The following is a 27,553-nucleotide window of genomic DNA, read 5'->3' as shown; positions in this document are numbered from 1 at the left end:
TAATACCGACAGTAGACAGCACAAAGCCGAAACAAGAAAAGCAAGCATAAAACATTGTACGGTAGACACAACTAAGCAGGCACACCTATAGATTAGGTTGTAATGAACCAAGAGAGTTTAGACAGTTTTCGGGTGTATTGTTCCAATCATTAATTGTGCTGGAAAAAAAGAAAATTTAAACAAATTGGTAGAAGCGAACACTGGGGTTAGGGACTGAGAATGTGAATGAGGAGTACGGCGAGTAGCAAGGGGTTTCAAGAAGGAACTCCAGTCCAAAGGAAGTTTTCGGTGATAAAGTAAATACAACAATTTAAGACGGAGAAACTGTCTTCTGAACTGAAAGGTTGGAATTACGTTGTTACTAATGAGCTCGGAACACAAATCTGTGCGATGAAATTTTTAATAAACAAACCGAATAGCTCTCCTTTGGATCTTTTCTAACAAAAAGTCAATATTTTTGATGGGTGAGTGTTCAAAACAGCGCAAGCATACGACAGTTTAGGTCTAATTAGCGTTGTGTATGCAAGTAATTTGACACTAGTTGGAGCGTCTAGAAGCTTCTGCAGACGTAAACATAATTTACGAAAGGAAGATGAAACATTAGTAACATGCGAATTCCACCTTAGACTATTTCATAAAGTTCTGCACATATATTTATATTCCTGAACCTGATTTAACGGATTTCCTGCAAGATAGCACAAAAATTGGTAAGTATTCTGTTTACGAAGTATTTGAAGGTATTATAAGATGCGTAAGGTATTATAACAGCGAAGCGGGCTTTGAAGCCTGTTCGAGTGTGGGCACAAATGGCGCACGCGTATGCGCTCCTCTTATTTTACTATTTGAAAGGTACTATATAGTGTTTTTCAGATTCTAAAACGCAAAAAAAAATGGCGCAGCTTGCAGTGGTGGTGCAAGGATGGAGAAACACCAGAGCTGGGGTTGGACGTAGCTTGTTTCCCTCTTGGGTCCACTGTCAGTGTGGGGGCACACTAGAACTGCCTTGTAAAATCCGGTTAAACTTGGCCTCACCCATCAGCGCTTATCCTAGCTTAGCAAGCACATCGCTAGGCCTAGCAAACGTAGCAAACATTAGGAGCACGGGAAGAAGCTAGCTCGACCCCAGCTCTGCTGTTCTTTTTCTTCAACGGAACACTGATTTCACACCGTTTCAACACCCTACAGAATGCCATGAGTGTTGCAGTCGGGCAACACGCTTTTCGCCAAAAAAAGCTATAGTCTTTTTTATTTTGAAGGCTGAAATTGAGATTTAACGCGCCAAAGCTAGACTTGGGGAATGGGGCGCACGGTATATGGAAACGAACGATCATAGGAGACGAACAAGTTTTATCAGCTTTTGAACATCTCCTACGAGTAGACGAGGGTATGAGGGAATGTCTTGTCCTTTGCATTGCAATTATAAATGCCTGCATGGCCTCTGTAAAATAAGGAGAGACCGATAGCCGCGGCGTCCTGAGGATACGATGGTGCTTCTATTTACAAGATGGCGGACTGATGAAGATGAAGCCGCTCGAACGAGAGCTGCTCACGCGACTATAGGCACCGATGATGGTGATCACATCGGTGCAGCAATGATGACACCTATAAAGTTTCTACATATTCCCCGCCCACAACGAACCGTCCTCAGTCCGCTTCCATAAACAAGTTCGTTCCGATCCGATCCGGTAGGGCAGTCAGACGGCGAAGCAGTCACTGTTGCCGTCTTCTGAGCACACGCCAAGTCTGTCGATGTAGTCCACGTAGCCAGGTCAAAATTCGAAGCCCGTCTTCGACGGTCTTGTACCCTGATGTAAGTTCAGGTTCGTTCGCTGCGATCTCAAAATAGTGCCTTAACGGCTTCCGCTGTTTTCTGGAGTTCTGGACATTAGTGATACGACTTTCGTTGTGACGTGCCTTGTTGTTCAGATGTTTTCTTCAGTGTATTGTTTTCTTTAGAAGCGATTTCCGAATATGTGCCACGGCCATTTTTCTCACATACCTTTCAAAAACGCACTCATCCCGCTCTCCAGCGTCGTGCATTTGTTTTCCTTTTTTTGTCGTATCTTGCCCTTGAAGCTCTCCAGGTTCCAAATCCATGGTCTCCCGCTTGATATATTCGCCATACGGAGATTCTGCTGGCGTAATGAGGCTCGATGACCTGCCGCCGGTCTTGTTCGTGGACATCTCTGCCGACTCTTTCAATGCTCGCGAGAGTAAGGCGCCTTGAGTTTCAAGGTCTAGTTCAGACAATGAAGATGTCGAATTCTCAAGTCCTGTCTGCGATGGGAAATCTGGCTGAGGTGAGGTTTCTGGTAATACGTCATGTTCCGCGGGTGTCTCCAAGTCGCATGAATCGTAGCATTGTTCAGTCATTGTAAAAAACTCATTGAAGTTTTTTGATGAATGCAAGGTCTCCATAATTTGGCACTTTTCTTTGGTGTCACATTTCTTATCTTTCAATCGGTAGTACAATCGGATCATGATATGCGTGATTTCGTCTTCATAGTCAATGTTGGTGGTAAATTCCTGGTCCAAATCTTCGATATCAATAAGCGGTTCGATCTCCTTATTCAACAACCTCAATTCAACTTCATTTTTCCGTAGCTGGCTCAGAAAGCTTGTTAACACCCCACAAACATCAGTGATCGTTACGGACGAGTCTAATATTGCTTTTGCGTTTCGACACAGTTCTCGTGCGATTAACCGCCTTTTTTCTCTTTCATTCTTCAGTTCGTGGAGGCTAATCTTACATTCAAAAACACCCTCTTCGTGCATGAAAGGTAGTTCGTTTTTCATTGTGCGATGCGCTGCGGCACTCCTCTCACCTTCTGCAGAATCGCTTTCTAGACCCATCGAAGAAAATGCTCAAAGGGGAGGATGTCTCGTCGTCTTGTCTTCCCATCGCGTCGGTCGGCCATGGGTAGCACCATCGTCGATATGTCCATTAAACGGTCCGTCGTCGGCTTCGAGGGGTCCTCCTTCTCCTAGGCCAAAGTTCGGATGAATCCGAATCTCACTGGGCCTTCTTCCCGGGTTTATCGGCACCAAAATATAGAATAAAAAGAGAGACCAATAGCCGCGACGTCCCGATGATGCGATGGTGTTCTATTTACAAGATGGCGATGAGAAGAAGACGAAGAAACTCGAGACGTGATAAGACTGCACGAAGGTGCTGTGAGGCAATGCCAGTGGGGTGACCACGCAGAAAATATTGTGGAGGGAACGTGTGTTCCGGATCATGCCTTCTACTCGCCGCATCGTGAGGCCCTCCTAGAGGCGTCAAGAACCGCTATCCTTCGTGACGCTTTTGACGCATTTTCAGACACTGTGAGAACGTCGTCCTTGAACGACGTCCTCGAAGGAGCATCGTCCTTTAATAGTAACCATAAAATAGAACCGAATCTCAGCTCCACATCGGACAAAGAAAGATGTCTGGTACAACTGTGCGAAGATCATCACTATAACCACCCCATTTACAGCGGTCATGAGCGACTTCACCGTGGGGTCAGCGATACTCTCGTTGAAGGCCGCAATGTTTCCAAGGTAGTTCGCGGCCGAAAATCCGTGAAGACACAACTCGGACGTTGCGAAGTGGGCGCACTTTTCAAGCTGCAAACTGCTCCAGTTTCACCATTACCGACTGACGGAGTCATCGATATGCCTGCGTGCTACGCTTTGGAAACTTGGACAATCGGCGAAGTGTATAGGAAAGAACGGGAACATGGACCGAGCCACTGCAGCTAGCATGCAGTAGAGAATTTGCTTGACTAGTGCAAATGTTGTGCCTGTGCCTTTGGTAACTATGCGAGTGAGCATTTGGTGGGCGCGGAGGATGTTGCGGATTTCTAATCTGCCGCCAACATGGACAATGATGAGGATTTTAGAGACGATGAGAAAGAAGTGGCGCGTTTGCACGCACGCGGAATGCAGCAGGCACACGCACGAGTTCGGAACGCTGCGCTTGGACTACCATGCACGGCTTTGCGTCGCTCTCTTGACGGCGCCAATAAACACTGAAGATCGGCCTTCCCTTTTCGTAACAGCCTCATTCAATGAACCGCTGAACATCTTTTCCCCACCCTTTCAAAACCGTAAGAAAAACCAAGGGTGTTGAACTTGATCAACACTGATCATTTTTACACAATAAGGGTGTAGAGCTAGGAAAAGAGTAATGATTAAAAAAAAATGGGTGCAATGGGCTCCCAATACCCTTTTTCATTTTATGCTACACCCTTTTTGGCCAAAAAAAGTGTAAAACGTTAAGTGTGTGCATCAACGACCTGGTCAGCTTTTGACTGCCCCTATTGGGCAGTCAAAGGCTGCCCAATAGGCGCGCCCACGAAACAAATGGCACTTAAATTTTGTTCTTACCTGGCTAGAAGAAAATACTACACATTTGAGGAAATTTTCATATCGTCAAAGCAGAGCGAATTTCATATTGAAACGGGTGAGATATACAAAAATAAAGCCACTTCGCCGTTTCAGGTCCTTTAGAGTACACTCTAGTGTGCACTCTTGTATGCCAAAACTTCATTAGAATTTCTGTGCATCATTTCACGCAAATAAAAAACATATTTTATTTCCGAGAACAACGGGAATTAGCTGAGAAGGTCGCGTCCATCAACCTAAAATGATTTATTTGGCCTTGCAAATTTCACCACAATCGCATAAGCACTCTAGGTTTGCTCCATGGAATCAAAACGATCAAAAATTGGCTGGAAACAAGCCTTCATAAGCAAGTAGAAAAAATGAAGTCCTGGTGGCCGCGTATACGCCCACAAGTCGGCAATATTTCAAATTCCTAATATTTATGTACCTTTCACATAGCACATTTCTGCAGAATATCCAGGGTCTGTTTCGTATGGCCTCGACCTTGAGGAAACAGAGTAAGCTTTTCAGAATTAGAAGAAACACACTAGGAGTAACTAACAAAGCTGAACAACCGTAAGCCACAGGGGAACGCTACACACAGAACACAAATAAACAGGAATGGGAGTAAATGGCTTGTGTCATAACTCAGTACCAATTCGGAGTTTTCAAAACTCCTTCCAATGGGAGTTTCGCCTTACTCCCATTATTTCGGCAGTTTTTTCAGTAGCATATGGGAGTTTCATTTTACTGCCACTACAATGGGAGTTTCCAGGGGTACCATTGGGAGTGTATTGTTTCCTCCAAATGGGAGTTTTCAGGGGGCTAATTGGGAGCAGTGTTGACCGGCATTCGAGGTTTTTTTTGTGTGTGTTTTTGTGCGCTTCATATATATGCGCTGCATGGAATTTATTACTGCATTTGGGAGTTCATAATAAGGCCACAGGCCGCATTTTATTTTTCGTATGTGATCACGTAATTTCTAGTCTTTTTCCGCTTGAAACGTTGAATGGCGAAACGTAAAAAGTTTGTTTTCTGCACAGTCAATTTATTGCATAAAAATTACATGAATACGATATACGTGTGAACACGTTAATAAGACAATAAAACACTGAATCAACAAAACACCTACATCGAGAACACAAGGTATCTTGGTAAGAACTTTATCTACTACAACGCTCCTCAACGAAAAAAATTTAAGCCATTTGCAAACAATGAGGTCATCATGTCGTCGGTGCGCTGTTTGCTTGCACCTGCCTCCCAAACGCTGACGTTGCCGCACCCCCTGGCACGTTCTTCTGGAAGCCACAGCAGCACATTCATTAGAGGGATAGCAAAACGCTTTAAATCTGCGGTAACAAATACATAAGCATATTGGGCATCTGACCTGAAAAAAAAAAAAAGAAACGGCACTGTAAAGACGCTGAACTTGTCAGTCTTGTGTCCAACTTTCCGTAATGTCTGAATGTTTGTTTAAAGCTACGCAAACTTGCACTTCTGTCCGAGACACCTGCGCTCACTAGTTCGTCAAAACGAAGTGTTCTGCTGTTCAAAAAGGTGCGCGACCCTTGTGGGGGCCAACTTCTCAAAATACTTCCTTTCCCTCTTTTCCTTGCGTGTAGTGTTCTGGGAACGAGCTTCAGGTTTTACCCCCCGCACTGCCCATCTCTCCCCTCACCGAAAGTTAAGGAAACATTTCGGTCGGTGTGACACCTGCGCGTGCCCCCCTTCAAAAAAAAAAATAAAATAAGCAGTCGCCTGTTGACTCTGCAGAATGCTCCCTCGAATGGCGTTTGCTGGTTATAGTTACACGCGCCTAGCGTACGGAGAGCTCCCACGGGGCCCCGACCTTCTCCCTTTCCAGTAAAAGCAATTAATCGCCGGCGGCACGCGGCAGTCACCCTCCTCGTAACAGGCGCGGCTGGCACCACACCTACTTCTCAAGAAAAGCGGCCGCCCTGCGACGTTTGACCGGCCAACTTCACCTTCGCCTGCCAGTAAGCCACAGACACAGCCTAACAAAAACACCTAACAGCCGTTCAGAGTTCGGACAGTTTTCATTCTGCTCGCGGGTGTGAACCAGTGAGTGTTCTGCTGGAGACCCGCGCAAATATGCATTGCTTTCACACCGTTCGGCCTCCCCAATGACGTTCCGGGCATGGTGCCGTCTTTCACGCACAACGCTCACCTCCAGTGGCGGAGACTCGCCCGTGCAGTGGCGCGGGAAACACGTTGAGTTTATTTGACGCTAGAAGGGGCACAAGTCCCCCAAAATGTTGCGTACAATAAAAAACGTGAAAATCTTACCTTCAACCACCTCGCAGAGGCACAACCGCGTTGTTTCTAATGAGCCACTCTCAGCGATCACTGCATTTAGGCCTCGCGTCGGCTCGCTGGCGTATTCCGTCGGTTCGAAGGTCGGTGACACGGAGGCGACGTTGCAGTCCGTCGCACGTCAGTCCAGGCTGGTTCCACGATGTTCGCAACGAGCTTCGGTTGTTGGGAAGCACTTCACATCCGTTCGTCCGGCTGAAGTTCACACTGGCAATAAATTTTCGGGGACGCTGGAGCTCACACGACAGACGACACCAACTGGCAGCCATTTTGTAAGGACGCGTAGAGGAGGAAGGGGTGAAGGAGGAGGAGAAGGAAATAGAGGTGACGTGAGAGTTTTTAATACTCCCATTAGGACAAACGCAGTAATCACAGCCAGATACTGCGTTTTGTGAAGAGGTACAACCGTGATAAATGCGCTTATTTACGACGGCTTGTGGCCCCCGGTGTAAACTGGCAGTTTTTCCACCATCATACTACCACACGTGGGAGCAGGCCGCCTGTCGTGAGGAGTTTAAAAGACGTATTCCAGCCAAGAAACTCCCATTCAGGCTAACTTGTGTTTTGTGTGTAGCAAAACGGAGGGTGAAAGCAGTGCAGCACATTGATGGTAGAGAAGAGCTTGCTAGGACAGGAAAAAGCAAGCCGCGAAGTGTTGGAAAACGTGTGTGGCTTCACACTGAGGTACCCCCATTTCATTCCCGCCACAGTGCGTAAGAAGGAATTGTCTTGGATGTGCTCGCGATAATAGTCCTTTCAGTGATCCAACAAAGTTCCCTCCACTTTGACTAAGGAAAGGGCTGAGGATCCACGCCCTACGCTCTAGTAGTTGCCCCAGAAGCCTTTCTACTTCCAACGCTCCCGAAGAGTCATCAAAACTCACTCTCAAGCAGCGTGCCGCATATTCTGTTCCTTTCAGGGAGAGTGTCACTAACGACACTCCGGGTACTTCGACCCTACCGTCCACATTACCGAGTGGCGATCGTTTGGACCATGCCTCTGTAACGGGCAACAACTTCGCCCACCAACAGGCTCGCGGACTGGCCCACCGAGCCCCCGAGGTTATCGCAGCTCTGACGCCATTTCTAACTTAACAGGGCATTACTCAATTTTACTGGTCCACCACACAAAAATTCCCGTGCCCTCGCCCACACTGCTAAAAAACTCGGGAAATAACACTCCGACAATTACAAGCAGGGCCATACGACCAGTTGGAATGATTTATTGTTTCCCGTGCAGTACACCGCTCTATATATTTCTGCAATGCGCTCACGACACAGCCCCACCGCCCCTCTCCACCCGTTCCTTTTCTGAGCTGTGGGAGACACTGTTGACCATCTGTCTACTGGAGATGTCTTAGCCTGTGTCACCAGGAGAGTCTGGCAGACCGTTCTGGTTACACGGGCCAGGACGGCTAGGGCAACGCATACATTCCCGGACTAGGGTTCCAGTCTCACTTTTGTGATCGTTAAAATGTTTTTTTCTCTCTGTCTTTTTCAGCGCGAACAGTTTCTAACACCGTTTAGAGATATCAAGAGAGCGCGTTTTTGATAACCATCTGAATCGGAATCATGGTTCCAAATTACATACGATTGCTCTCAGTGTCGTCATGTGGGGCTAGTGAAGCCATTTTATGTTTCTTAGCGATATGTACTGACGGCAGCTATGGTACGTCACATTGCAGTGAAAAACCTTGTGATCGCTCTTAAAAGACTGGATCGATGCTTGCACGCTCTGATCCTGCTTTTCTATTCCTTAGCATGGGTATACAGAAGTATCGGCGGACTGGAATGCGCGGAGCATCTACGCCAACTTTACCCCCATAAGAGTTGTTAACACCTCGTCTCGTGATCAGCGCTGACGGATCCCCTCCATACGAGACTAACCCTTGCCGGTTAGTCTCGTATGGTGTGTCAATGGCGCGAGCTTGTACAATCAGCTGCTCAGCTGGAGCCAAAAGGATGGCCGTTGTTCTCCAGCAATAACGATGACCTCATTTTCCAGGGTCATGGCAACTTTACATTTGAGTGCAAGCCCAGCGGCAGAACGGGTATAGTATGTTCCCCAGCTACTATCATATTGGTGAAAGTACACTTAGACCAGACATGGGTGGGTTTTTAGGTGCGTGAGCACATTAAGGATGGTTTAAAGACGTTGACCTAAGACCACTAGCATCGGGAACTGCCTCGTGCTGCCTTCGCAGAGCGCCATGCTTACGCAGTGCACCATACTGTTGATCACAGCACCCGTGCGTGGCAGCCCCACGTGCGCATATCACGCCCAATATACCCACCAAATACAAGTCTTGCGAGCAAGTGCCGGTGTTTCCGCCCTTCGGTGGGCTTCTCATGTCGCAGAAGCTATTCTCACAGTTCTTTTGCAACAACGCCGCAGGTAGGCATTGTTGGGCGCACCGGATCTGGCAAATCTTCACTTGTCCTCGCTGTGCTGCGCGCGTTGAAGGCGTCCAAAGGCCGAATAAGCATCGATGGTGTCGACATCGCTTTGGTCCCACTGAAGAAGCTTCGCAGTGTCATCACCTTGATACCGCAGGCAAGATAACGGCGCATGTTAGCGCACCATAAACACAGCTTCATTTTCTAGCTGGTTAAAAGAAAACAATTCGAACATTACAGTCACTGTGTTTTTTTTTTCATGCACGTTTCCAAGTAAAAGTTCCGTGATTCTGGCAAATAACTTCATTGAACGCGTTATTGAACCTGTAAACAATCTCAAATGTAATAACACAACGAAGAATGTGTTTAAACCAACCAAAGCTTCTGTGTTGGTGATTTGGCTGGTTTGATTGATGAAGATTATTTATGGCGAGTTCTCCAGTCGATGTCGATTATGAAGTCTGAGAAAGCGACAAAATTAGGATAACAGATTTCATACACAATTTCAACTGCATAAAAAACTGTTCTTCTGTACATTATCAGCCAAATAGTATTGATAGGTCAAATTCTTAAGCAGCTCAAAAGCAGCGTAGTCAGGTCTTTATACAAAGACGCTCTAGAGGCAGCTATAGCAATTATAGGCCACTCGCCATACTAAACTGATTAGCCTGTATTCTGGAAAAAATAATACACGTAGACATGTCTTCATTTTGTACGAACTTTAATTTATTCAGTAATGCCCATTATGGATTTCGTAGTGGTCTTGCACCACAAGCTTGCTTGAGAATTCAATGACTTTATTTGTAGGGAAATCGACAAAAAACACATTCTCGTCAAACTGTTTGTTGACCTTGAAAAGGCTTTAGATACCATTGACCATTCGCTGGTTATTCAAAAATTAGATAATTTTGGTTTCATCGTTTCATACCTCACATTTTTCCGAAACTATTTTTTCGGAACGTGGGCGATATATGAAAATGGGTGACTGTTTTAGCAAACCCTTAAGTTTGAAATGTGGGGTGCCCCAAGGCTTGGTTCTGGGGCGGATGTCGTTTAACCTCTACGTTAATTATATGACTAATGTCACACTTAAATCGGCAATATATTTATATGCGGACGATACTGTTCCTTTTTTGCCATGCTCGGAGAATAACGACGGAGCACGCATCCTTCAAAAGGACATTCTTTCTTAGATTAATATGAAGGCAACACAATTTTATAAAAACAAGTTGAAAACAACTTTTTTATTTTTTCACAGTCCTCACAAAGCAATCGCGGCTTCACAACTCGTTTACCTACACAATAGCAAATGCCACTCCTGCTCTTGGCCCCCTCTTAAGCTTACAAGTAGCCTGAATTATCTTGGTTTACACTTTGATGAAACATTATCCTGGTGTCCCCATATTGAGAATTTTGCTAAACGTTTAAGGCTGGCTTGTGTTTACCTGTGTACCTTAAGGTCAATCTCTAACATCTCTGTTAGAACGATGGTTTGCAAAAGTTTAGGAGAATCGAAATAACCTTTTACGGTCAAAATACGAAATAAAGATAAAGATACGAAATAACCTTTTACGGTCAAGCGCCTGCGTAGAAATTAAACTCTACTAACAAATTCATTCGTAAAATTGCCTATAATCTCGCCTACCGAACGTCCCAACATGCGGGAGACATTTCAGCCGATACGAAACATTTCGAATTGCTTCCAATGCAGAATGAATTTATCTTCGATGCACGCGTTAAAAATTGCTTCTCTTTAAATTTCAAAACACCAAAAATAAAAGCGGGCCCTCTAAGACACATTGATATATTTACTGTCCTGAGAATATATACGAAATACTCTAAAAGAACATGCGAATTCTACGTCCCACTTTTATGCAATAAAATACACGCAGATGATACCGTCACGTCATTTCCGGATCTAGGAAAATGCCTGACTAGTTTGAAAGAAGCATGACTGTATGGCCTTGAGTTTAAATTAATGATCGTTGCTTTCAATGTTAGTAATTTTTTGCCTCCGGTATCAGATGTGATAGTAGTTTACTATTTTTGTTGCGTTCTCTGAAAGAGAGAACATTTCCCCTTCTACTGTATGCTTATGTTCGAGGTTAGTTTTCTTGTCTGTTGGTTGTCTGGTTTTTGGCTTAACTGCTTTCAGCCGAGACTTCCCAGCCTCGCATACAAGCCTCAGGGCTCATGCTGACTGGATAATGCAGATGTATGCTTTTATTTGGACGAATAAACTTCTTATCTTACCTTTTCTTTTCTTATGTTATCTTGCGTCATCGTAGTCATCGCGTAGTTTTCTTCATGCCCACACTAACACGAAAAACGATAAACTTTTCTTTTTGGGTGGGGATATAGCCTTTGGATCGAACGGTTCCAATTTGTTAACGTAAGCCACTTCACCAAGAAGGAAAGAGAGAGAGTAGGCATTTATTTGGCAACCCACGTCCAGTTCCGGTTCGGAGAGGTTGAGGTCAAACGATCTCCCCCTGCTGCTGAGCAGTTGGTCACTGAGGGTTGTGCAAGAAGTGGTCGTCTTGTCCAGGTGGGCAATTCGGATCTCTCCATGCATAGTCCAACAACTATAATTATATTTTAATTAATATGCGATTCGGCATGTGGAAGTGGTTGTTACGATTTTTAGCTTTTGTACACGTTGGTGTCACGGTTGAGAGATTACTAACACACGAGAAGAAACTAGCATCTTTCTGAGCGCCATTGCCACTGGCAAAGTTGTAGAACAAACAAAATGGCAAATCCTGGATATTCAAAGCAAAAGCTTGGTTTAGCCTGGTCCTGGTTTCACATCGTTAGCATTTTATTGAGCTCTAATTGTACTTAGGCATATACTCATAGTTAAGCCAGGTAGGACAGCTGTGCCTAAGTCAGTGGCTAGACATGGCTATGATTAGGCTTGAGTAGGCAGGCATCGTTAGCCACATGCGTCAGATGCCTCTTGGCGACGGCGGCTCAAACCCTCCCGCTACCTCGCATGCCCAGAGAAGACGGCTCGGCCTCGCTCTCATCCATCTCCAAGATAGCACTGACTAGGCAAGCGCGGCGCTCCTCGTAGTCAGGCCCGCGGCGAGTCACGCAGTCAGGCGTCGACCAAGCTGCGGAGAGCGCGCGCTGCAGCCGCGGATCTCGGCGTGGCGAGTCACGTTATGCACTTCCAAGGCAACGGCACAGCTGCAGTCAAGTGAAGGTCGAATTGTTGGCCACGCGAAACTCGGCTTGTCTAGGTCAGTAACGATTCGGTTCAAAATACGGTGAGATACTGCTAGGCTTTTACCGGGAGTATCTTTGGGTAAAATATCTTCCAACTTAATCATCTTCATCATCACCATCAAAATCCTATTAGGCCCACGGCATGACGAAGAACTCCCCCATTGACCTTCACCGCTTCTGTCCTATGCAGCCGGAGTCCATTCCTTGTCTCTGAATTTTCTTGTTTAATCTCCCCATCGAGTTAATGGCCTTCCTTTTCTTTAGTCCCGTCTCGCAGTGTCCATTCTCTTGTCCTTGTGGTCCACCTGTTGTCAGTTCGTCATACCACATGGCCAGCCCAAGTCTATTTCTTTTTCTTAACCGGGACCATAGTATCCTCTCTCCGAGTTGGCTCCCCAATCAAGATTGCTCATTTTCTGTCCTTAGGCGTTACTCCTAACATTATTCGCTCCATGGCACGTTGGACGGACCTAAGTTTGCTTTCTCATTGTTCAGTAAGGCGCCAAGTTTCCTCGCGGGATGTCATCACCGGCAGGACGCATCGGTTGAATTTCTTTCTTTTAAGGGGTAGAAGGATCTTACTTTTCATTAATTTTGAGTGCTTGCCGAATGCACCCACGCCCATTCCTATTCTGTGCCGGTACTCTTTCCCGTGGTTTGGGTTCCCTCTGACCACCTGGCCAAGGTAGTTATATTCTTGCATTCATTTCAGTCAGGCCCGTAGCCAGAGGAGGGCCCTGGGGGCCCGCCCCCCCCCCCCCTTCGAAATTTTTATGAAGGGAGGGGGGGGGAGGGTGTTCTTCAGCCGCAGGGCTTTCGGCACCCCGCTGCGTCAAGACATTTGTCTACAGCAGATGACCATGTGCAAAACTGAGCATATCTTTCCGTGCTCGTGTCCTACGCCGCGTAAGCAACCCGGGGCATCAACAAAGAGTACAGGAATCCGCACGCGACAGCCAGCGCCCGATAAACAGAGTAGGGTGGCTGCGATACCGACTTTGCCGCCACAGCGGCTTTTCCGCTCGGACCACCCACACCATTAATTTCACCCCCAAGCATGCCCTGCCTGCGGCGCCCTCGACGAGCACTTCACTCTCTGTGCGAGGGCGCAGCAGACCCCTTCCCTCCCAATCCATCTGGCAGCAGGCGCTGAGTGACCCGGAGGCATCAAGCCAGGTCTAGGTGATGTCGCGAAAGCCGTTTTCGCCGTCCTGGGGTCGACCACCCAAGCCTGCCACCGAGCGAGTGCCCCTGCCCTCACCCCACTCATCGACGAGGAACATCCCGTCGTCTACACAATGACACTTCGGCGACCCGTGCCGCGGCTGCTGGACAATCCGCTTTCGGCGGCACTCTAGGCCACCCAAGCGCCCCTGAATGCCGCCTTAATGACCGGAAACGTTCCGAAGAGGTGGTGACAAAGGCTTCAAGCGGCGCTTCACTTTTGGCGGCAGGCTTGACGTTCCTGTCTGCTTCTTTGGGGACGTGCCGCGCATCGTTTTCCTGACTTTTCGGTGTGGCTGATGACTCTGTAAAGGCCGTTGTTCAATGAGCCGCCAATGCCAGAATACCAGAACGGATCCCAGATGTCCTCCCGACGCTTCAACATCGGTGGTTCGAAGGGATTGGACCTTAGGCAGATTGCCTCACCGGAGTCAACCCGACCTTCACGTGTGCGAGAAGGAAACGTGCCCTCTCTGTGTGAGAGTGTGGGCGAGCGTATGAGCGCCATGGATTTTTGTGATTGGTGCGTTCCGAATAACAGCGGGAGGAAGTGGATGGAACGACGGCACTGCCTGTTCACGCTGGTCAAGAATTTAAATACTTTTACATAAAGTTTTCTTTCTTCCTCAACTTGGTCCTCATGACCAATCATCGGCCTTTGTTTGCCCAGATCAGTATGATGGGCTCTGGCTAAAAGGCGTGATATTTCCGGACACCGAGTACCTGGTTCGCTGGAAACACTACCAATCGTTTGCTAACGACGTCCGCCATCGATTGGGCCCAGCCACGACCACGCCGGACCAGGAGTTGAGACGCAACGATCACCGGCTGCCCGAGCGCGCCGGTGGCGCGGCTACGCCTTGCTCCGCCTTGCTCGGCTGGGATTACCACTGCCGTGAGTGACGGGCTCCGGCCCGATTTCCACATTTCCTAAACATGACAACACCACCGCAGGGTTCTTCCACGACTATGGAGTTTGACCAGCTCAGCGGCCGCACTCTCCACAAACCCGGCCCATGGCAACAAATCCTACGGGAGAGGCAAAATCGTAAGCAGCAAGCGGTTTCGCCCGCATCTGTCCGCAAGCCCAACCTCTGTGGTGATGTAAAGCCACGTCTTCCCGCCAACGATTTCAAGATCGTATATCGTCCTCAGGCCGGACTCCGCGTTTCTTCTTGGAGTGAGCGGCAGTTTGCACAAGCCATCTGCCAAGCAAGCAAACTTCCTGAACGGACATTCTTCTCCAGCGTAATTATCCAAACCCAAGTTACGCAGAACCTGATCGTCGCGAGCACACCCGACGAAACGCTAGCTCTAACACTCTGCGAAGTGACGACCATCCAACTGGGGGCAACGACCCAAGAGCTCACCCCCTACCTTAAACCACTACCGGGCACGACTAGAGGAGTCATCACCGGCCTAGACGGGGGGACTACGAATGAACAACTGCAGCACATACTGGCCACCAACGGGCCGCGCATTCTACACGCCAGACTACTCGGCACGTCGACCGCCGCCGTAATTACCTTTGAAGGCACCCGTGTGCCATACTACATAAAAGCATACGGCATCCTCACACGCTGTCGACCATACCGTCAAACTATCCAGTGCTGTGCTCTCTGCGGGGAGATGGGCCATCGGCAGGACATCTGCCCAAACCCCGAGGCCATCATCTGCCCAACCTGCCGCTTACGTGATCCCCCCATCGGACATCCATGCACCCAGACTTGCCAACTTTGTTTACTCAACCACCTTACGGCCAGCCGTGAATGCCGTAAGAAATTAAAACCACCACCACCACCCCCTCGCCTAATGCCTCGGAGGAACGCCCGTACCAACCAAGGACTGGCCCCTGCCAACAGCTGGCCTTCCCTGGACGAGACCACCCAACCTTCACCACTCAAGAAACCCGCCAACAAGGTACGCTGGTCAGCCGTGGCACTTGCTCCACCCACTGCTCACCCCTCACCTATCTTAAACACCCGAACTCCGCCAACCGTCCCTGACCAACGCATCCACCAACTAGAACAGGAAAATGCCAGCTTAAAACAGCAACTCGAGGCCACCAACAAACGTACCGTTGCCCTTGAATCATGTATTGAGCAATTGCGTGCTCAAGTCGACAAATTGATCCACAACTCATCTCACGCTTCTGCAACGCCCATGGACACACAGCCTGACGAAGAGACCACTCCCCGCGCGCTCACCCCAGCCCCCACGGACCTTTCCCGCATTGAGCGACTTATTTACGATATGGGCGAACACATTAATGGCCGTCTCAACAGCCTTGACAAACGCCTTCAAGCCCTCGAGGACAGCACGCGCATTATTAAAGCACGCAAAAAGCCCAAGATCCGTCAGTTGCCCCCGGAATCAGAAAACACATGCTCGACCATCCCATCCGATCAAGAGGAGTACGAAAGTGCGCTTGATACCGAACAACAACAACCCACCACCTCCGCCCAAGCTACAGCTCGACTATGATCCCACCTAAATCTCCGGCTCTCACTATCTGGCAATGGAACTGTCGTTCCTACCGCTACAAACGCCCCTCCTTATTAGCATACGCCCAACAACATTCCCCAGATATTATAGCCCTGCAAGAAGTGGACGCGGCGCCAATCACCCTTCAGGGTTACAAATCTCACCAGACTGAACCCGCCTCCCGCACCGCCATCCTCATTCGTGCTGCGCACGCGGTACAGACCCATTCCTTACCGACGGACCTTGACTGCACCTTTGTGGAACTTTTACCTCCGAAGAAAACGCAACCAAGCTTATACATACTAAATATCTACAGCACCCCCCGACAACCCCTTCATGGCATCCAAGCCCTACTACAAACACTACGGCAACGGACCCGTGGCCACCGACTTATTCTTCTTGGTGATTTTAATGCCCCCCACACGGCGTGGGGATACCGCTACGACACTCCTAAGAACCAACGTCTTTTCCATGCCCTCCAACAACAGCATTTTCACCTGTGCAATATACCAGGTCTCCCCACCCGTATTGGCACAAGCGTTACCAGGGACACTACTCCAGACCTCACGCTGACTCACAACGTCCCGCATGCAGTATGGTCCCGCCACGACGAAACGCTGGGCAGTGACCATCACATCATTCAACTCACGATATCGCACTACCGCCCCAAATCCCCCTCAATTGGCACGGCCCGCATCACCAAGAGTTCCGTAAACAAACACCGGCTCAGAAAATTGATTGCATCGACACATGGACAACTAATTACTGGACCTCTGTCGGCAACACACTACCACTGTCAACCTAACGCAAGAATCCCCTGCGGCAGACTCTCACCTCCTCCACATATGGGAAGCTCGCCGCAGCCTCACCAAACGGTGGAAGCGCAATCGCACTAACCGTAAGCTTAGGATCCGCATTGCAAAGCTGACGGAAGAGGCAGAGAACCACGCTCGCCAGCTCAGCCGGCAGAACTGGGCAGAACTCTATGTGAGACTTCAGGGTACCTTGGGCACCCGCCGTACCTGGCACCTGCTCCGCTGCCTTATGGGCAAGACGGAAACGAAGGCTACCACACACCATCACATCAGGCGCCTCATCCACTACTACCCCGGTACGGAAGACCAGCTGCTGAGTAGTCTCAAGCAGTCCCTCCAGGAAGACCCCACGCAACCCCCAGCCCGCTACCCGCCCTACAAGGGACCCCCTAATCCCTCTCTCGACGCCCCATTCACGCTGCAGGAGCTGGAAGCTGCACTCCTGAAGCTCACACGAAACACCACCCCAGGCAATGACCAAATTCCCAACAAGCTTCTCCGGAACCTTGATCACGGAGAAATTGACCATCTTTTAGATTACTATAACCACCATTGGGCTGCTGGCACTCTCCCCCAGCAGTGGCGGCATGCGGACATTACGCTGGTCCCTAAACCAAACAAACCCATTACCACCGCAAACCTTCGTCCCATCTCCCTCACGTCCTGTGTTGGCAAGCTTTTAGAACACATGGTTCTTAACCGCCTCACTCCTTACATCGAGGACAATGGTTACCTCCACACTACCATGTTTGGATTCCGCCCGCACCTTTCTACTCAGGACATACTCTTACAAATCAAAGCGGACATCATCGATCACCTCACAACCTCGAGCAAGAAGTCTATCCTTGCCCTTGACATTAAAGGTGCATTCGATAACGTCACACACGAGGCCATACTCAAGGGACTAGCAACCACAAACTGCGGTCCGCGAATGCACGCCTATTTCACTGCATTTCTCCAAAACCGCACGGCCACCGTCCGCCTCGGGCATCTCCGATCCACGACTTTCACTCTCCGCTCCAGAGGGACACCGCAAGGATCAGTGGTGTCTCTGCTACTATTCAACCTAGCGATGCGAGAGTTGCCACCATTACTTAGCGCAATCCCTACGGTCAATCATGCTCTGTATGCTGACGACCTTACACTGTGGGTGGCACAGGGCTCCACCGGCCGGCAGCAGGATTCGCTCCAAGCTGCTATTGATGTCATTCAGGAGTACCTGCAGGAGAGGGGCCTCAAATGCGCCCCAGAAAAGTCTGCGCTCAGCACGCTGTGCGCTCGCACGTACAAGAAACGCACTGACCCAATTCCAGATCCTGACCTCTTCATCGACAACCACCCAGTACCCAATGTCGCCTCACTAAGAATACTAGGACTAAACATCTCTAAGAACGGTAGCGGGTCTAGCACCATCCCCCAACTCCAGCGGACGCTCACTCAACTCACTCAACTAGTCCGTCGTGTTGCCCACCGTCGGTTCGGCCTTCAAGAACACGATGCGGTTCGCATCATTCAGGCATTACTGACCAGCCGCCTTATGTACGGGACCCCTTACCTGGCCATCAAACCTGCGGAGCGAGACAAGCTCAACGTGATCATTCGCCAGGCTTATAAGACCGCGCTCGCCCTTCCGCCCACTACATCCACCCGCAAGTTGCTCCAATTAGGAATCCACAATACCTGGGAAGAACTTCTTGAAGCGCACAAGCTGTCACAGCAACGACGCCTTCTCCTTACATATACGGGGCGCTGCGCTCTTCAACGCTTGGGTTATGCCACTCCCCCAGCCGACGACTGCCCGGTTGGCATACCGCCTGATATCCGGAATCGAATCACGGTGGCTCCTGTCCCCAGAAATATGCATCCGGAATACAACGTCGCCTGCCGAGCTACTCGTGCGGCCGCGTTGCACCGGCTACATTCCACTAGCCCCATCACTCGGTACACGGACGCTGCCCGCTACTCCACCCAGCGAGCTTTCGCCGTTGCCGTTGTCGACCACCGCTTTCAACAACTTTCGGCAGCCACTATCCGCAACACCACTGCCACAACGGCCGAAGAAGCAGCCATTGCGCTAGCAGCGACTACAGCCAAAGACTACGTCACCGTACTTATTGACTCGCAAGAGGCATGCCGCCGATATCTTCGCGGCCGAATTACTCACACAGCTCTCCGCATCCTTCAGGCTAATCACGAACTACCCGACATCCAACTCATCTGGGCACCCGGCCACGCTGACCTCCCCGGAAACGATGCGGCCCACGCCGCTGCCTGCGAGTATGCACGCCAGGCCGTCTCCGACTGGCAGTCTCCTTGCCCAGATACCCCTCTCACCCCCCCTGATCTCCTCACCCACTACCGCCTCAGCCGCCGCAGATATCCTCCCCCTCACCCTCGCCTTAGTCGTCTCGAAGCCACTACCCTCCGAAGGCTACAAACTAACTCTTACCCCCACCGTACACTCCTCCACAAAATGTACCCTACCCAATACTACGCGACCTGTGCCTACTGCCCATCCCCTGGCACCCTATACCACCTGGTATGGGAATGCCAGCAATCCCCGTCTTTATCTCCAATCCCCAACCCTACTTACGAGCAGTGGGCGGACCGGCTGACCAGCTCGGACCTTGCGGCGCAACAAGAAGTCGTCGCTAGAGCCCGGGCAGCCAGCCAGGACCAGGGCATCCCGGACTAAGGTTGCCCCCCACAGGGCTGGTGCCCCTGCCATCTAGCACCAAATTTGCTGGTTTTTATTAAACTTTTATTTCTCTCTCTCTCTCATAAGTGCTCCGGCACGACACCAACCGCGGTCCATTTCGACCATGCTACCCCAGTTCACAACTGTGACCACCCATCTGTGCAGGCCCTGGCAATCACAGCGGCCTTCTGGCCCGCCCCTCCCCCTTCCCCTAATCCTTCAGCTTAAACGATGTTGTTCTCTCTGTCTCTCTCTCCGCCCCAACCAAGCAAAATCTGCGACACGGCGTGACACAGGGCGCCCCCGGCTCAAATCAGGTGGCGAGGTCCTTTGCAGTGGAGGCCAAGACGCACTGCAGTTCAGCCCGTGTTTGGGACGGAATATATGGCGTGTTTGCGCTCTTATGTGTGGCGTTCTCTGCGTTCGTGATTATGAGCACAAAAAAGAAGCGGAAAGTTTCAATACTGATGAACTACTTCAACAAGCTTCCCAAGGCAAGCTTTCTAGATTTGTGCAATTTTACATAGGTGCGAGAGCGTAATAGAACGCGTATACAATGCATCAGCATTTCTTATGGCGAGTTTGCTCCGCGGTCGCACATCTATCCGCGATCGCACATCGGCCCATCGTAAGCAATTCGGCTCTGGCTGGCCTTTCTTCAGTACTTTAAGGAAGAAGGACCTGGCCGCTTCTTCGCAGAGCCGGCCTTAAGGCCGCCCCACCTCCAAGTAGTGGACACCGGTCCCCGTCTTCCACCACCTCAACCCACTTTATTTCTGCTGCAGTTGTTTTGACCGGTTATATGCAGAAATAAAAAACGTACAAAAATATTTCGGATATGCGTCGTTTTATTTTTGGCCCAGAGTAACGTAGTTTTATTTTTATTGGCGGAATTTGTCGAGACATAGTGTCCGTATGAAAATACTCTACTCCTTGGTGGATTACTTTCCAAACTAACGATATAAAAGAGTAGAATAGTACTTAACAACTCAAATAATTTACATACTGCTATTTTTACGGAAAATAATTACTAAAAATGGGTACTTTCTTCAAATAGTCAAGGCCTAGAGCGAGTGGGCGCCCCCCCCCCCCCCCAAAAAAAAAACAAAATTCCGCGATACGGGCCTGGTTTCAGTGTTTCATCCCCTATGCTGAAGAAGACGCGTTCAGCGTGTTTATTTAGCCTTACTTGAGTGTAATTCATATTTATCCTTAGCCCCACAGCGGAGCTGTCTGACTGCAGTCAGTGTATGATGTTTTGGAGCTGTTATGCAGATTCACTGAGCAAGATTATGTCGTCTGCAAACCTTGAATCGCTGAAGTATGCGCCGTTTGTCTGTACGCCATAGTCCTCATTCACGTCTCCTGAATGCACTTTTCATAGATACTGTGAACAGTTTTGGTGATCTTGTCGCGCTCCCTTACGGATTGAGAATTCACCACCTTGCTTGTTCTGCCCGTGCAACCTCATATATGCTGTCTAGGAGTCTTAGGTAGGCCTTCCCGGGTCCTTGGTCCTTTAAGGCGTGTATCACTGCTGCGCTACTCACTCAATCGTAGGCTGTTTTATAGTCTATAAATAATATGTAAAGTGGTTGATTATACTTTGCGTATTTTTCTATTACTTGGTTGTTGACATGGATGTCACTCTTTGTAGAGTATCCTTTTCTGAACCCTGCCCGATCCCTGTGTTGTTGGAAGTCTAGGCTCTTGGTTATACGGCTAACTACTATCTTAGTAAACATCTTGTATACAACCGACAGAAGGCTGATGCGTCTGTAGTTCTGAAGATCTTTGTTATCTCCCTTCTTGTGAATTAAGACTATGTTGGCATTTTTGCCAGCTTTTGGTAATTCTGAAGTTCTTTAACACTCTGAAAATAGTTTAGCGAGGTTTTCTAGTATTATATCTCCACCCTCTTGTAGACGGTTATGCCATCGTCGCCTGCAACTTTACCTCTTTTCATATATACATACATACTTTCCCTGCTCCGAACAACCGGCAGCAACGGGGCGGACGAGGCGATTCTGCCGCGATCCCTACCCTCGGTCCTCCGTTTCCCCTCTTCACCGCGAAGTGCCCATGCCCGGCTTACAAGGATCAGAGGTAAGGAAGCAACGCGAGGTGACGTAGCAGCGTTGCACCTCTCGCGGGAAGAGCAAAACGGGATTCAAAGGATCCCCAGAAGTGTAATAAAAGTCGGGAGGAAATCTAGGTTGGCGAAAGCATAGCTTCGCAGCGCATCCGTTAACTCTGATAGAAGATGTTATGAAATTAGCATTGGTGAGAAAATTAGTGATGGCATGCAAGAGAAGGGAGGTGCAATGTGTTTCTCATGAGCGGTATACTGAATTGAGTTGAATTCGGAATAACTTCATCATTTCATAACACGTAACTCTGTTATGAAGCGATGAAGTTTGTCTTAATTGATTCTAAAAAGCTAGTTAAAATGCAATGGGGTCCTATACGAATGAGGCATACAAGAATTTAAGTTAGACTAATGCTTTAAATGACTGTCACATGTTTCTTCAGGCCATAGGACGATAGCTCCGATGCAAACACATATTTGGTGAACCGAATTACCAAACGAAGAAGGTGGCAGAAACGTGTGAACTCAAAATACATAGGGCATACGCAATACCAATAAAAATAACTACTAAGTCCTAAAAGGTCTCCTAACTTAAATTTACTTTCAATATTGTCACGAAGCCAAAGGTGACGCAGTTCAACAAGGTCGAGAACTGGGCCAGTTGGTATACATTCATTCTGAGGGAGCAGCGCAAACTTAGACAGGACAAAGGGTAGGACACAACACGAGCGAAGTTGTTTTGAAGAAAAAACAAGCTTATTGGAGCGAACTTGCGCTCCCCTAACAACTCAAAGACTGCGGAGACGGCGAAGCAGCAGCCCACTAAGTGACGTCCGCAGGCGAGTGTCGGCGGATCGAATGCCGCGGCGTCTGCTCCGCGGGCACTTATCTTTGGGCACGAGTGTTTCTCGAGCCGTCGAATTACATCCAGAACGCTAGACCAAAGAAGAATATTCTACGTTGTTGACGTTAATTCGAAACGCTCTCTCTATCAAAAGAAATAACACGTGCGGCATACAATTAAAGAATGATGCACCAGAATGCGACTTGGACTAGTTGTTGAAATTGCATGTCGAAACATTAAAAAAGCGCAACACTTCAAAAAACGCGACTCAAACGAAAGGGAACGCAGGACGGGCGCTGCTCACAGCTGACTTTAACCAGAAAAGACAAAGAACATATACCCTCCCAGTGAACATACCAAGCATGCGACTACAATAATCACATGGGAACAACCCAAAAACCACAAACAACAATAAATCCCACAAAACAAAAACAAAGCAAATACATCATCAAATGGCACGGGTGTGCCACTCAGTTACTACCAAGATACGCCATCTCTTTGGCGTGTAAGGCAACAGAAGTCTGGCTGACACAAACGTCCCCTCCATGGCCTATCTCGAACGCGTTAGCTATTTCTCTCGTCATCTAGCGCGCATGCTTGAACACAATCTTTGTATCAGAGAAAAGCGGACTGCAAACACCACGGTACCGGCATTTGCTGCGATGCTCCGCGAGATATGACGATAAATCCCCTTTCATAGACAGTTCATGTTCTCTGAGGAGCACATTGACGCACCTGCCCCTTTGCCCTACGTACTCCTTACCGCAAGCCAGTGGAAGCACATAAACGCAGCCAACATTGCACTTGACATACGTCGTTTTATGTTTCACACTGCATTTATTCCCGCCGGAGCGATGGTCACCGGACAATTGTTTTCAACCAAAGAAGAAACCCTGCCAACTTTGTTTCGTGCAGTAAATAGAACCTTCACATTGTACCTGGAGCCAACTTTTTTCAAGGCATGGGACATCGTGCGCAGATAGAAAATTACTGTCGGCCTCTTATTCCTAGACACCGTCCAATGCTGCAAACGTACCAACGTCATTCTTTCTTCTCTGCAGTTCTCTATTCATTCTTTCATATACCGACCTAAAAACATTGCTTTAGAAACCGGCATCACGGAGGCACCCAAATGTTACGCGGTTTTCACTACAGAATAACTTTTTGCTGCCAAAAGTGCGCACAAATTACGGCTGACAAACTGTGCGATTCGCCATCATAAAATTTTGGAACGCTTTACCCCTCACTGTAAAAACTGCGCTATAGCTTCCACGCTTCAAAACATTACTACGATCATAGATATCTGAACAATCATACGCCGTTTAACTTCCTCTCTGTACGTTTTGAAGTGCTATAGTCCTAGGCATTCGTATACATAGGTGCATGCAGTATTTTTTGTATTGAAATGCTTTCCTAAAGTATTCCCAGTGTTTTGCCGTGTTATGTGTATTAAATGTGACTTGACTGCTAACTATTGTATACAATATTTTACTGTGACTTTCTCTGTTATTTTTTTTTGCGTAATTTCTGTTGTACTAATTCACTGCGTTCTCAGAATAACACTGTTCATAGATTTCGCTACTGCTGGTAATTGTTTTTCTTCTACTCGTTAATTTCCAAGGGATCCCATTACAGTGCTAAACTCTAGGACCCCTTTGTGTGTAATATTTTTTCGCACATTGTATACATTCTTGCGAATATAAAACTGAAACTGAACTGAACTGAACTGAACGCAGTTGACCATCGAAAGCCGGTTCTAAGCAATGGGCACATGGCCTACCCAAAGCGGCAACCAATACAGACTTTACAATTCCTCGTTTTATCAATTTGGAATGACCCGACGCATAACTCATTATTGGCTGCACGGACCTAGGCTGATAACACCACCACCAATTTTCATTCTGAAGTTTCAAATTCAAATCGAGGTACTGAAGTCTGTTTTCACAAGGGGTCTCAAAGGTCAGGTGAATTTCAGGCCTAGCCCGACCTTCTCAAAGAGGTCTACAAAACTAGTGACCACGTAGGGGGCGGCTTCTTGGTTACATACTGCCAAGAAATCCTCCACGTACCGAAATATGCGGAACACTGAACTGGTAAGCTTACTCTCCAAACGCCTGTACACTCGAGCTAAGAAAATGTCACTCAATGCGTGTTCTACACATGATCCTATGCAAACCCCTGAGCGTTCTACATACGGATTACCCCCCCCCCCCGAAGACACAACCGTAGATATAAAATAAAAACCAACAGTTCCAAAAACGCTTCTACTGAGACGTCACAACCATTCCTAAAGACTTGTTCATCGTTGTGTTCACTTCTTCAGAACGGCTAAAACCTGATCGTGTGGGATAGAGTAGTATAGATCTTCAACGTCTATACTGAATGCCCCTCGGTTACCGGCAAGCTATACCTTTAAGCAGTCGATGACTGTGGCTGAGCTTCTTACCCTGAACGGGTCGTTGACACTTAGTTTACCATGCTGCGTTTGCAGGTAGAAAGACACAGGCATTCGCCAAGTCCCCTAATCCGAGACAATGGCTTTAAACCGTCGGTAAACTTTATGTATCTCCACGGAAAAGAACCCGATCTGCATTCCCCATCTGCACAAAATTTCCCATGCGTTGAAAAAAGTTGACTCCAGGTACAATGCGAAGGTTCTGCTTACTACACGAAACAAGGCTGGCAGAGTCTGTTCTTCGGTGGAAGAAAGATTGTCCGGTGACCATCGCTCAGGCAGGAGTAAATGCGGTGAGAAACATGAAACGAGGTATGTCAAGTGCAATGTTGGCTGTGTCTATGTCCTTCAACTGTCTTGCGGTAAGGTGTACGTAGTACAAACGGGCCGATGCATCAGTGTGCGCCTCAGAGAACATGAACTGTCTATGAAAGCGGCTATAGCGTCACATATCGTGGAGCATTGCATCAAAGATTGTGTTCAAGCATGCGCGCCAGATGACGACAGAAATAGCTGACGCGTTCCAGATAAGCCAGAGAGGGGACGTTTGTGTCAGTCAGGCTTCTGTTGCCTTACACGCCAAAGGGAATGCGTATTTTGTTAGTAATTGAGTTGTACACCCCGTGTCATTTGATGGTAGAGTTATTTTGTTTTCGTTTTTGTGGGGTTGATTGTTTGTGGTGTTGGGTTGTTTCCATCTGATTATTGCAGATGCATGCGTGTCATGTGGACTGGGAGGGTACATGCTGTTCGTAGTTTCTTATTAAAATTCAGTTGGGAGTAGCGCTCGTCCTGGGTTCCCTTTCTTTTGAGTCGCGTTTTTAAGTGCGAATGCACCTCTTAAGCGAACCTGAAGCGTCCGCCGCCGTCCGCATAGCAACAGCTGCGGGTGCGCGCGCTCCTCGTCTTCCTTGGCAACGGGGGGAGATGGGCGCGCGCTGCCTGGCCGCTGACATGGCACATACCCACGTGGGGGATTGGCCAGGAATCTCCTTGTCTTCCTTGCTAACGGGGGGGGGAGATGGGCGCGCGCTGCCTGGCCGCTGACATGGCACATACCCACGTGGGGGATTGGCTAGGAATCGGGCGTGAGAAGGGCTAATGCACCCGCTTAAAGGAGTACTGACACGAAATTTCAAAGCTGAGATCCGCTCTAGCAATCAAGTACAACGACAACACAAATAGGTGTCTGTGAATAAATGCATCTTTCTTTCTTTGTAGTTGTGTGTGTGTGTGTGATCTCTCTTTCGCGAACATTACCGAACCGCGCAAATTCAACTCGTGCATTCGCACTTTCACATTCTTCCCCTCGGGGAAATGCGGGGAATTTTTTAAAAAAAGCTGCGCACGGAGGTGAGGAGTACCTATTCGTGGACTATCGTTCCGGTTCATAGCACCGCCACACACGTGGAGCGCCAACCCGCGAACACACACAGGGAGCACCACCGCGCCGAGGCATAGTTTTTGAGGTGAACCGTCACACAACAACTAGTTCTCATAATCGCCATTGAAACACCTCCACTAGAACGTGAGTCCACAGAAGCTGATTCTGCTACAGGAATAACCTAACACAACAAATCATTAAAAACCTTTACACAGGAAGTGCACAAGAATACACGAGCCATAAACCAACCAAGAAGAGCAAGCCAGCAGGTAGGGACTGCGGTGCCACTCTCTGCGTGCTTTGTAGGCACGTCTATCGGAGTAGGGTCTAGACTTTCCATTTACATTACAATCCACGTGAGCCCCTTGGAACGCACTAACAGTCGGGTGGCACCGTGCGTGAAAGTTTACCTTTCTCCCTGAGGAACCTTTCTGCGAAGAGCCTGTGAGCCTTAACTTTACGCTCTTTTGCTTTCTTCCTAATATTCTTCCTCCTTTTCAGTGTTCCGTGGTTCCATTTCCCCTTGGGGAAATGCGGGGAATTTTTTCAAGTTCTGCGCTTTTGGAAGGTTTCGACATGAAATAAAGAATGTAACACGCGCTTCCCTTGGCACACAGATAACACAGACGGGCGCAGCCGGGCGGTACAAGCAAAACATAAATAAACAAACACAATGCATGGTTCGCGGCAATATATACCTCTCGTCTTTTCCCTGCCCTTGGTAACAATGCAAGTCCTACGTAATGGTCAGGGGCACCTCTATAGGTTGGCGGCTGGACGACGTGGGCGACGATAGTTGCTGGCAGCGTATTCGATGGCGTGTGCTCACCCCGAGCTCGACATCTGTCGCGGCTAGTTCACCCTGCTTGCCGTCTCGACGTTCCGGGGGTTGCTGCCTCTAAAACCAGCGGTGCGAAGCCGCTGGTGCGATTGACGCGACCGAACACCACAAGGCCAACGATACGAAGCCGCTGCGGCGTTGGGGAACACGCTGCAGCAGGACCAACCAATTACCTCCGTGTGGCGTTCCAGACTCCATTCGCTTGACCCTCGTCCTCCTCTTCAAATCGCTCGCTTTTAGATGCGAAAGAATCTTGTGGTCTCGGCATGTCCCGCGTCGGCGTCCGCACTCACAGTGCGCATGCGCAACTCTCCTCCTTACACCCACAGGTGCCCGATACTACACTATAAATAAAAGAAATAGTTAGCGGCGCCCGGTTTCAATCCCACG

At 48.6% G+C, this 27,553-nt stretch overlaps 1 protein-coding gene across 7 annotated transcripts in view; it reads left to right on the top strand.

Annotated features, from left to right (window-relative positions):
* Nucleotides 1-27,553, top strand: part of LOC144165193 (multidrug resistance-associated protein 1-like) — a 333,102-nt gene that overhangs the window by 287,095 nt on the left and 18,454 nt on the right. For 5 of the 7 annotated variants that reach the window (XM_077695311.1, XM_077695307.1, XM_077695309.1 and 2 more), the window contains one exon: nucleotides 9,101-9,255. In XM_077695311.1, coding sequence (XP_077551437.1) covers nucleotides 9,101-9,255 — 155 coding nt within the window. Of the gene's footprint in view, nucleotides 1-9,096; nucleotides 9,256-27,553 lie in introns of all 7 variants that reach the window. The other 2 variants (XM_077695310.1, XM_077695306.1) reach the window with 1 other exon arrangement.

Source organism: Haemaphysalis longicornis, unplaced genomic scaffold (genome assembly GCF_048455015.1).
Source record: "Haemaphysalis longicornis isolate Haplotype H1 unplaced genomic scaffold, Haemaphysalis longicornis Haplotype H1 scaffold_14, whole genome shotgun sequence".
NCBI lineage: Eukaryota > Metazoa > Arthropoda > Arachnida > Ixodida > Ixodidae > Haemaphysalis > Haemaphysalis longicornis.
This window is presented reverse-complemented; position numbering and strand designations above follow the sequence as displayed.